Below are 12,505 nucleotides of genomic sequence, written 5' to 3'. Positions count from 1 at the left end.
TAGGCCTGGATGGATGTAGTTATCAGATTTAATCAGTTTAGGTTAGATTGGTCTGTTGAACTTGTCAGAGATCCCTTCCCAACTGAAGTTAAGTCTCAGCCTCCCAGCATCCCAGGCCCCATTGGAGCCCCTGCTAACCTCCCCCTCGCAGGGTAGGTGGGTTAGCCTCTGCCCATGGTCATCTTCTCCAGCTGAGCCAGGCTGGGCTAGCCCTGCCCCTGAGCTGTCAGAGCTGAGTCAGCAAAGCCTCTGCTTCCCAGCCTTGTGTCCTTCCTGCACCTGTCAGGTGGGTAGGGCAATGAGGGGGAGGGTAGGTGAACATAATTCCTGCCCCTGGCCCTAGCCTGCCCCCCCCCAGGGGGTCTGCACAGGTGGAGGACCATGTGGCAGGGGCTTTTCCCCTACCACTGCATAGCTCCACCCCTGTGAGTTGCTGCCTCTGAGTGGGAGGGGGGGCGCTGTGGCCATGATGAGGAGCTCCCTTTTGCCCCACCTCTCCCCTGCCCCCCTGCCCAAAGGCTGCAACTAGTCAGGGGTAGACCTATGTAGCCTAGCCATCCAGCTAGCCCAGCCAGGCAGGGGCAGCAGCAGGGGAAAAGCCACTGTTATGTGGGCTGCCTCAGCTGTTCTAGCTGGGTCTGGAGAGGCCAGGTCCATGCAGTGGAGGCCTGTGCTTTCCCCCTCCCCTTGCTCTGGCAGGGCTGAGGACATATTCTGTGCTGGCTTCCCCCACTTCCTGCAGCTGCGCACCTGATCAGGGATGGCTCAAGCTCAGCAGGGCTTGGCTGCCCTTTGTAATGTCTGGCAGGCAGGGAGGTGTGCAGGAGCACCCCCCATCTTTTGGCCTCAGCCAGTTCACACATGTGCCTGCCTTCCTCCCCCACCTCCCCCCAAAGAAGGGTGAACATGGGTTCTGCTCACTCACAATCCAATCTACATAGCTTAGAGAAACCTGCATAGATTGGTTTGATTCTGCCTCAGGCTTTTTGAATGTTTGTATATAGCCTGAGGAATTAAATTATCTGACCCTGATAAACCAGCCATTTTAGGGTAAATCATATGCAGCATTCTCAGTTAATAGAACTTGAACTCTTCCAGGAACATGGTTAAAAAACTGTTAACTTATCCCAAGATTAACATGATTTGCTGAGGACAGGTCTGTAGAGCACTGTATGGTGCTGAACAACTTAATCTGTAGACACTAAAATGATGTAGTGTAGACCACCCTGCTTCTGCATTTATATTTTTGCTGTTGCTGTTATCATTCTTTGCTAGTTGTCTGATTATTCTTTTCCCCCTATTGGAAGGAGATAACAGGTTGCCTGTGGTTATGATGAACTATGTATCACTACAAGATAGACTTTTGGAATTGACTAGACTTTCCAAAGTTTACTTATCTGCAACTTCGGTATTCCCCTAACTTTTTTGTCCTTTTAGAGATTGTTATATATTTAACTAGCATAACACAGTTTTAGTGTTCCTATATTATGCAGGGGGCATCAAAACACTGAGGCATGCCCATTCAGGGTCAGGGAAAGCTGTTTATCCTTCTTAAATGTTATAGATCATTCATTCTCCTGCTACTGGAAAGGATGGTCCATCTGCACTTTGGGCCCTAAGCCAAGTCTCTGCATCTTAGCAGAAGACACAGCTGTTTTATGGCATGAGAGCAATAAAATCAATCATTCATAACATGATCAAGTGTGTAACTTGAATATTTACTCTGAATGATCTCTTCTAGTCCAATCATTAAAAGCCTTCTCAGGTTTTTTTTTTCTCTTCTTATTGGAAGAATTTGCATATTCAGGATACAAAGCTTTCAGAAGAAGGAAATAGAATTGCTCTGACTCTTAGGTAAAAAAAATAGGGGGACGTCTAGTAACCAAGCACAACAAAAAGTAAGAGTAGTCAATATTGAAAGCTAATTTCATTAACTCTTTATATCCTTCAAAAATATTCAGAGAACATATATTTTTTTCTGACAAAAAAGATAAGGATAGCAAAACAATTTCGCTAGATCAGTAGCATAATGTGTCATGGGTAAGCAGGGCACTAGTCCCAGGCACCAGTTCAGAGGGGCTACCACAATGGCAGCCCCCAGGGTGCCCACACTGCTGCTGCCACAACAGCCCGGGTTGATGAAGCTTGCGCTGAGACATCAGTATATCACGCTGCACCCACAATTACAGCAGCCCCTCTGTCAGGAGGTAAGCACTTGCTCCTTAGTCCCCCAACTTGCGAAGGGTGCCAAAAATTAAAGTTTTGTGTCTGTTCCAGATATTTATTTGTATTTATTCTTGGTTCTCCCACCATACATATCCATTACTCATTCTTTCCAATATGCACTTATCAGCAGGTATCCCATAGCTGACTGGTAAGTAGACAGCTGCAGAGCTTCAAAGCAGTACAGGATATTTGCATACCCCTTCCATTAAATCTAACAGCAGTAGAAGATGTGCAGCTAATTCTTGTGTCTTGTACATATCCTCCTCACCTCAGAACAGAAGTAACTGCATATGGAAATCATCCGGTCTAAACACAGCATATCTTCATTAGCAACTTTTTCTTTCTTGCCTATATAAATATAAAAAAAGACCTGAAAACCTTGGAAGAATGTGTTTTTCACTCATAGAAAAATAACATCTACTTACGCAGTGTTTTTCTTAATCAGAAGATAAAAGAAATTTTAAAGGGAAGACAGAATAGTTAAACAGGCACCAGTAATGAAGTGATTTGCCTGATGTCATCAGTAGGCAAGAGGCAAAGCCAAGCAGAGAAGCTGGTTCTCCTAAACCCTAGTTTGCTGCTCTACCTATTTAGCCATTATATTCTAATGCACAAGACATAGGGCCACCCACTGTTACTGAGTCTTTTGTCTGCTCTTCAGTATTGCATCTCATGCCTTGATCCCGCCTCCTGATGCTTTGGCATACCTATACATTGAAACCAGACAAAGACAGAACTTGTAACAGCTGGAAACTTGCTTAAGCTGAAAATTTTCTGTGCTCCCAGCTTGAAGGCTGCCTTGTCCCTGCTGCAGCTGGACTAGAAACTTCTTTTAAAATGCAGCTTAATTTGGCTAGAAAAGCTAAAGAGCACATTCCCAGATACCTGGGATACAATGATCATATTCTGCTTTTTTTCCAGTCTCCCTCATATATATTTGCACCACTATTTGTCATGTCTTATAAAGCAGTGGTTTTCAATCTTTTTTTGTACCAGGACCCATTTGTAAACATAGATGGCCGGTCCCAACCCAATAAATAGTTAAAATAGAAAACAACCCGCTGGCTTTGCTGGTGCTCCTCATTCCCAACCTGCTGCCCCCTGCCCGCAGGCCCCAGCCCCCCAGTGTGTGGCAGGGGTGAATGTATGGGGTAAGGGGGTGTGGAGCATGGGGGGACATGGGCATCCACAGTAGGCATGGGGATGCAGCTTAGCTGGACCAGCATGGGCAGGATCTGCCTCCATGGTCTAGTGGGCGGGACACGGTGCAGGAAGGTAAAATGGGACAGTGAAATTAATTGCTGTTGGAACCCCCACACCAGCCAGGCCTCCAGCAGCACAAGGTGTAACCAAGGCAGGGGGATCTGACGCATCATCTATGCCCCTTCTGTGCCCCCACCACCCTGCCCCATAGACTTGCCTGCAGGGAGCTGTGGGAGCTGATCTTCATACTGCCTGGCTGCCACATGCATGTGTGTATGCATACATGCATGTGGCACCCCATGCCTTATCTCTCTCCTACCACTTCCCACAGCCCCTTGCAGACTGGAACTCTGCCAGCCTGTAAGGGGAACCAACCGTTTCCCATATTTTTCTCCTTTCAAGGAGAATACATTTTTAAAGATTGTTGATCTATTTTTTAAAGTTTGTTCACAACCCTTTCATATATTCTTGTGATCTACTTTTGGGTTGTAATGCATGGGTTGAGAAATGCTGCTATAAAGCAAATGGTTAGCTGACATTCCCCTCAAGCTAGTGATTTGATTTTTTTTTCTTTTTTTTTAAAGCAGCCCTTTATAAAATTGTTGCCATCATGATCTGATTTAGCTTCCTTCACTACTGTCATCACTCTGATCAGCTTCCAGTGATGAAGGAAACAAATGCTTAATATTTCTTGTGTATAACCCACTCTCTTAGATTTTTTGCAGAGAATATTCATCAGTATAGGGTTTTTCAACTCAAACTGCACTTTAAGCTGCCTAAAAGCAAAGTGAACTTTACATTTGGCACAAAAAGCAGGAAGATTAAATGCGAGTCTTTGGCCTCGTACAGACAGTTTCTCCTGGGAGAGTCGTTGCTCTCCCAGGAGAAACCATAAGTGTACAGATGTTCAGGCTTTTTCTCCCAGGGTAAAAATGGCTGCTTCAGAATAAAAATTATCTGGGAACAACCAGGGTTAGTTTCTTCTGGGAGAGTAAATGTCTGTATATGCCATGGCTTCTTTCAGAAGAGAACATCATCCTCTAGCATCCCTCTCTCCCACCCTCATCACCCCACCCTGGGAGACAGTGTGTCACTTGCTGGACTCTGCTGCTCCAGCAGAGAACAGAACACACCACTTTCACAATCCCTACATTGTGCTGCAGGGAAACACAGGCTGACTATGAGCAGTCTGGGTCAGTGAATCAGGGCTGAACTAGGCACTGTTGCTGCCTGTTTCCAGGCAGACTAAGGAAGCCTGAAGAGTTTGCTAAGATGTGTGCACAGCTTTGTTCCTACAAGAGCAAGTTCCATAGTCTTAGACCTGCCCCCGTGAAGCCTCAGTATCCTGCCCAAGCAGACAGTTTTTGCAGTAGATCATTCCATTGTACCAGCTGTCTAAGTCTCAGTCTGAATCAATTCTTTGAGTCTACTTGGCCAAATCACTGGCATCTGAACATTAAGTACTAGCGTTTAAACATCAGGTGTCATTCTGCGGGAAACCAGCAAAGCAAATCCGGTATTGGGCTCGTGCATTCAGAGTAAGAGGAGACAAGCTGCTGCATTCTGTATCACTTGGAGTTTTTTGATGGCTCTCTCACAAGGCTCAGCATAGACTGCTTAGTATTCCCATGGTTCCAATGGTAATTAACTAGAGAATGTACTAGTGCATGAAGGCCAGCTTTTACCAGTGCAGGACACAGTCTCCTAGATTCTTGGAGGAGAATAAGTATATTATAAGTACATTACCATGTCAGCACTTGCAAGAAGTCCAGACATACCCCTGAACTTCTTGGGTGTGATTATGCTTCTCTGTCCAGTGAAGACTATATCAGGGCTGTCAGTTTTTGTGAACTTTTTTTTTTTCCAGTTGTCTTGCTGTACTTTAACATCCACTGACTCCATCTTATACATGTACAGATCCTAGGCACTGGATAACTTAAATATCAGTGGCATTATTATTATTATGTGAAGAAAATTGTCATATGTATACTGACATGAAAATCCATGAAGTATGGTGATTTCACCTATTAACAGTAGGTAACTAGTGAATATATTTGCATTAAGCCCAGTGAAACTTTGCAAAGCAGATGTCTGAGAAATAATCTTCCCATTACTGCTCACGAGGTGAGAGATTCAAATCAATTAAATGCATGAACCCTAGTCATGAATATTATGGGGCACAACAATACAAGGAGGTTATATAATAAAGTAAACTGACTGGCTCACACTCTAGTGCATTTAGAATCTGTGGGTTACATTAGCCTGCTAATACACAAATAAAAATACCATTGCTGCTAAACTTCATATATGAAAGCTACTATTGCTAGCTTTAATTAGAATTGTTTTGAATATGGTGCTTATCAGGTAAATATTCTTTTTCTCTTTTTTTTAATGCAGACTTGGATTATCACTTGCTTTTATCTTCAGCTGCTCCTACTTAATCCACTTGTCAGAGCTCATAGTCCCTGTGGGAATCCAGTGACAGATGATGTGAATGACATTACAATATTGGTAAGTGGCTTTTCTTTTAATTTCTTCTTTAAATATTAAGCAATGGTAAGTATCTAAAGAAACCATGATATTAAGGAAATGAAAGTAAATAAACATTTTGATTAGAGCTAATTGGTTTCCCATCCAACTTTAAGTTTTATACTTCTTGGGTGCTTGTACATGCCACGGCATTTAATCCTCATTAATTTAACAAACTTTAAAAATGTTAAACTTGGTTATTTTGGTGCATTGGGTTTGTTTGCATACTATGAGCTTTTGAATGAAGGACTGTGTGCAATTCCCTGAAAATTCCAGCAGGGGGAGCCAAATACCAATCTACCCCCTTTCCTAATGCATTACAGCCAGAAACATGTTCACGAGTAAACCGACCTCCATAGTCCCTCCCCTCACCAGGAGCCTCATGCTAAGCTTCCCTCCCCGCACTTGCACCCACCTAGGCTCGGTCCAGTCTCCAGTAGGCAATTCTGTGGTGATCCCTATGCCAAGCTGCAAGCCGAGTGTATCATCCCCTCCTCTCCCTTTCCCATCCCCCTATGGGTCTTTGGTTTAAATGGGAACTGGATTGGTCATTGAAAGTTACTAGACTTTGCTGGAATAAATTATTCACAATTTCTGAAGAAAACTTGTCCATAAAAGGCACTTTACATAAGATGTATTTGTGTCTTAGCAGACAGTTTAGTAATGATCAAATAGATCTTTTTCACTCCCAGATATGATCCTGGTCACAAGGGAGGTATAACTAAAGAGTAGCAGCCATGAGGAATAATGTTTACTACCTTTGTGAATCTATCTTCTGGTTAGGCAGGACTTCATTCTCAAAGGCTGCCATTTTATTAGAAATTAATTACATTAAACATGAAAATAACCTATATTTTAATTATTATTCACAAATTCAATATTTAGCTAAGGATATATAGAGGGCAGAATTCTGTTTCCCTTTGTAGATCTACAGGACAGTTTTCAATCATCATAAGTGGCCTTTTGGCCCTTATATACAGCTTGTATTTCTGTTTGTTTTGCAATGTGGACACACAAACATCAGTGCATAGACCGAGTATGCACAGTTGGCTGTGTACTTGCTGGTGCAGGTCCAGAGCTATGTCCACAGGCCCATTCTGGACATGTATGTTATGAAAATGTAGCTAGGCTGAAACCCATGATTTAATCGGGGTTAGATACTAGAGTAAAAGGAGGGCAGCTCTCCTTTCTTTTTAGCTCCAACAGCAAAGGGGCTATGCCACTTGCCCACTATCCCCCTGTCTGAGGGGTTTGAACATGCATCTCTGACTTCCCAGTCCAGTCCTCTGTCAGTCCTACTGCCAGACTGTCAACACTGCCCTTCCTTCCTTGCCTATAGAGTTGAGGAAGAAAGACAGTCTGTGGGATTCTGCAGGATCTATGGATCTTCTGTCCCTGTGCACATATAACAAGAACTGAAATGATTCAAAATAGTACCTCATTTCAAGCAGTATTATTTTGAAGCCTTCAGCTGCTTTTTGGAATATTTCAAAGGACATGTATGTTTGTACAGCTGGCTCTTGGAAACATTTCAAAGGTATTTAAAACAATTTAGTTGTTACTTCTGTTCACACCCAAAGGCAGTGTCAGAAACATCAGATTAGACTCCAGTGTCACATTAATTTCACTTTGTGCCTGATTAATATAAAAATGTCCAAAGAAAAAAAAATTAGGTCATCTGTGATGTGCTGACACCAAGTGTATTCCTTTATTTTCTTTCCTATAATCCTTTATAACTGTCCCCTTCAACCTAATTCCAAATTATTGACGTGTTGATTCAGGATAATAGTTCATCTGTTCAGAGAACATTCTGCTTTGTTTTCACAATTTTGTAAGAGTGACTTTAAACAACAGAACTGATTATGGGGGGTAGGCACAATAAGAGATTATTTGGATGACAGCCAACACCAGTTTTTATGAATTGTCATGTATTTTCAGATGGAGCAAATGTTTTTTGTCTTGAAGTATAATAATATGTGGCTTAAAATTGATAAAAGTGTACATGATTATGTGAATGTGCAGTGGAATATACATTCTGCTTTTCCTGCTAGTACTCATCTTAAAAGGAAATTTTAAGATTAAAAAAAAATCAGCCTGCTTTTTTTAAAATGTAAATCTGTTACAGATAATGCCTTAAGGCTATATCCTAGAGATATATGGATAGGGTGCCTGTGTCTAAGAAATGGGTTGTTGCTGGTGCCTAAACAACAGATGGAATTTAACCCTAGATATTATTATAGAGAAACATTTCTTCCCCCTATTCTCGGTTTCTCCAGTTTGCTTAACTGTACATAGTCTGAAACATTTTCAGTTTCATTATGTCATCTGGACATTTAGATGTCTGTAATTATCTATGTGCGGGCTGGGAGCAGTCCGAGGCCCTTTTTTCGCGCGGCGGGCTGTGGCCAGCAGCCCGGACACGCCGGGTCGGGGAAGGCAGGCGACATGCTAGAATTAGGCATGGACGCTTAGCAGTTGATTTAAGATTATTTTACTTACACCGAAGATGGTCGCAGTGCAGGCAGGAAAACTTGCTTGAGTTGCAGTTACAGGCAGAAAAGAAGAGAGGCAGACTAGAGTTCCTTCCCGTGAACCTTCTAGCCCATCCGGTTGAAAGCTCTAAACCGCGAGCCCGTCGTGTCAACCGAAGAAAGTAACTCAAAGCAAAGAGCTCTGAATACACTCACACGAAGTTTGCTAGGCTCCGTGGAACTTGCACGCAGGGAAGGGTACGTCGAGGGATCAGGCGGCGACGGGGAGAGGCAAGAGGCTGATCAGACCCCTATAGCCTTCTTGAGGTACACGCTGGGTCCGATAGGCTCCGCAGCGCTTAGAGATCTTCACGAGACGTGAAGTTCTCTTCCTCCTGATAGTCGTGGAGTCCTCCAACTTGGGCGGAAACCGCTCAAGCCTCTTATACGGCTAGCAGGCCAATCACTAGCTGCCACGTAGGAATAATTTAGAACTGGCCAATAGTGGGACACAAATCCGCATACGAATGGCGGGGACTCCTTACACCGTGCATTTCTCTTTTTGCAACTAAGAAATGCACCCTGCAAAGAAAGCTACGAGTGGCAGGAAATAATTTAGCAGTGCCGAAGTGCACACAAACAAAAATCACACCCTTGGGTTGTGACAATCTACACAAGTCTAAAGGTTACAAAAATTGGTAGCAGGACATAAAGATTGGTATAGCCCTTCCTCCTTAGATTACACAGTGGTTGTGCACTTCTAAAGATATTACACCATTGAGAGCTGCACACTGTTGCTATACTGAGGCTATGTGCTTGCATAACAATAGTTTAGAGCTCAAGTACCACTAGCCTTACAGTAGTAGTATAGTGTTGTGTTAGAATAATCAGACATGAGGGCAAAGTTATTCACATTTGTGCACTGATTGTTCAAATTACTGTATTAATAAAGTACAGTATTTAATGGAAAATTCTTAAACTCTACTGATTCCATTCAGTTGTGAAGTTACTTGTTCAGTGCATTATGGATGACATCTTAGCTCCATTAAAGTTAATAACTGGGGGTTTGCCACTGAATTCAATGGGTTAAGAATTTTAAATGTTATTTACCTTCCCTCCAGAAAAGTCTGAAAGACTTGATTCAGGAGAGTCAGTGATTCCATTTTGAGAGTGGCTCAGAGGTGGAGTGATAGCAGTTCTTTTGGAAACCTGAGCTTTTTAATGATTTGTTGAATTTCTTTTATAGTTATTAAAATTGTATGATAAAGAGATAGTGTATCATTAAAGCATACAAATGTAAGTACTTCAAAGAATTATTGATTGGCTTTCAGTTCAGGCACAATTACAAGCTATTCATCTTGTACTTACTATAAATATTTGGCAATGTTTCTGTAGTTTGAAGCAAAATTATATTAATTGAAATGAGAAATCCCTTTGATTAGTTGCAAGAGGAAACAGACTTACAAGAATTATAATTGGATAGAAAACTAGCCTAAATGATCAGATATGATGATTTGGATTCTCTGCTGGTCCAAAGGAACCTGTTAGAAAGTGCTAGGTTATCTATTGGAACTTTTTCCTTTCCCTCAAAAACAAATTGTAGTATCCAGGATGACACAGAAGATAATACTACATGTATAAGTGTATCCATTTTGCTCATAGTTCATCTACTGTTAGTGTACAATGGCTAAATACTATCCTTAATCCCACTTGACTAGGAGTTTCATTTAATTTTGCACCTCAAGAATCTGTCCTTAGGCTCCTCATAGCATCCATCTCTATTTTGGCTCCAGGTTCTTATATCCACAATCACAACTTTGACTCAGTTTCCCTTTATGTTGATAACTTACCAGTAGATATGTGATTTCTCTCTCATCATCTGGTCTACTGTGCTGGCCTGTATTTTTCACATTGTCATTCTGAAAGTCCAGACAACAGTTGAGCAAGGCCAAAACTGAGCTCTTGATCAGTCCTTCAGAACCTACCCTCTATCATTTTGGAGAACAACACCATTCTTCCAGTTCTGTGGACTCATAATCATTACGTCATCTTTGATTCTGGGCTAGATCCAATAAAGGCTTTAGGCACCTATGATGCACTTGGGTGTTGCCATGTCCCCACCCTGCCAAAGTAGATTCCAGAACCCAGAATTAGGCACCTAGGATTCCTATCTTGTTCAGTGCTTTGTAAGGTGATCCAAAAAGTCTTCCTACTGTGGGGTGAGTCGCCTAGAGTTGGTCAATAGAAAGCATTGACACAGAGCAGTATCTAAACTCCTGCTTCTTCTTTGGAACTTTGGCCAGGTACTACTATCCACTCAGAATCCAGAGCTTGACATCCTTAAAACAGGAGAGGTGGTCACAGCTCTTTCTTTTCTGATAGCAAGATCTAGGTATAATTCCTTCATCTTCCTGAGGGGATTCAAACCCATATGTTACACAAGCGTACTGTAATCACCAGACTATAGGCTAGGCCTGGCACTCTCTACCTTTCTGGCTGAAGCTTGTATCACTGCAGGATAAAAAAAACCCACATGATTCACAGGACTTGGAAGAAAGAGCGCAAGAGGGAACTTGATTCTGTAGCCCAGTCATGAGGACCCTCTGATAGGAGAGGTGTGTGCTGAGTTCTGGCCAGTGGTCCAGGACTACTTTTGGTTTTGTTTTTGCTTCTTTTTTTTATTCAACATCCACGTAACGTAAGTGCATAAACAGTGGTGGAAGCAAAAACACACACACAGCTGCAAATGCAGGCACATTGGGGACCTTCAAGCCAAACAAGAAGGTGTCTCCAGGCTTAGGCAGTTCTGAGTGAGGATTTCTTGGATCACGGTTTTTGAACTTGTAGCTAAAGTCCACCTAAAGCCTGTTTAAGGTATCCGAGTCCCTTTTGGATCTGACCATGTGTCCTTTAATTGAAACTTGATTTTCAGAATATTTGTAAATCTCTGTTTTTATGACTAACATCTCTAAAATCCAGTTCTTATCCATCCAGTAACCTACATTTTCAGGTAAGGCCTTTTGATAGCATAGCTTGGGTATTATTCTTTTCTGGCTTCAATTACTGAAACTTCACTCTTCTCAAGGTTATTCAAAATAGTATTTCTAAATATTCTTGGCCAGTCCAGGACCCACGCTGCATGTGGCATGTGACCTAGCCTGTGAACTGGTCTCATGCCACTCATTTGACCCACAGGGCCAAATGAATGTGACATCCTAGTTATGTCTGAGAATATGGGATATTGGACCAAGCAAGTTTAGATTCAGCAATAGACTCATGACCACATTTTATGGTGTGATTGCAATTTCAGTGGTGTTAGTCTGTGTTTACATCAACAGGCCAGAGCAGAATTAAACACTTGTCTGGAGAACACTTACCAGATTTGAAAGAGACAGATCCAGTAACACTGATTAGTAGATATTTAGTCATCAGCATCTCTGGAAAGCAGGGTCAGGCAAAATAGATTTTGAAATTTATCAAGAGCCATTTTCTCTAAGTAAGTTTTTCTTCGTTGTGGTATAGATATATTTTTGGAGTCTAAGTCTAGTATCACAACACAAAAATATATTTAAAAAAGGCTCTTAGAACCAAAAACTAAATGAGCAAGAGTGCTTTTTCTTTTTTAGAGAAAACATACGTTGAGCTTTATTTTATTTAAATAAAGTTTTCTTTTGGAGCTGAGTGAATATTTTTATGGGTTTTTTTTCTTGTTAAATCAGTGGGAAAAGACAGGGGAATTTTAAATCCATTCATTCAGCTCATAAAAGAGTAATTCCATGGCTATAGAAACAAATTTTTAGACTTTTGGAAAATATACATTCTGTACAGCAAATCACCTGGCTTTCTTTTCTTCTGTTTTTTTCTTTAATAAAGCTGACTTAAGGGAAACACACAGCTTTGAGTGGAAATGTTTCACACATAAGTGCTGACTCTGGGTGCTCCAGGTCTAAAGCACCCACTGAAAAAAAATTAGTGGGTGCTCAGCACTCTCAGAGCCATTCTTGCAAATGTTTAAAAAACAAACAGCCCCCCCCCCCCCCCCAACCAAACCCCCACTGTTTACCGCAAAACAACGA

At 41.9% G+C, this 12,505-nt stretch overlaps 1 protein-coding gene across 3 annotated transcripts in view; it reads left to right on the top strand.

Moving 5' to 3' along the window:
* The window catches only part of KITLG (KIT ligand), a 95,269-nt gene that overhangs the window by 31,121 nt on the left and 51,643 nt on the right, over nucleotides 1-12,505 (top strand). For all 3 annotated transcript variants that reach the window (XM_025192289.1, XM_025192288.1, XM_006036046.2), the window contains exon 2: nucleotides 5,827-5,940. In XM_025192289.1, coding sequence (XP_025048074.1) covers nucleotides 5,827-5,940 — 114 coding nt within the window. The remainder of the gene's footprint in view (nucleotides 1-5,826; nucleotides 5,941-12,505) is intronic.

Source organism: Alligator sinensis, unplaced genomic scaffold (assembly GCF_000455745.1).
Source record: "Alligator sinensis unplaced genomic scaffold, ASM45574v1 scaffold1076_1, whole genome shotgun sequence".
Taxonomy (NCBI): domain Eukaryota; kingdom Metazoa; phylum Chordata; order Crocodylia; family Alligatoridae; genus Alligator; species Alligator sinensis.
The sequence above is the reverse complement of the archived record's forward strand: the minus strand, read 5'-3'. Positions and strand labels throughout refer to the sequence as shown.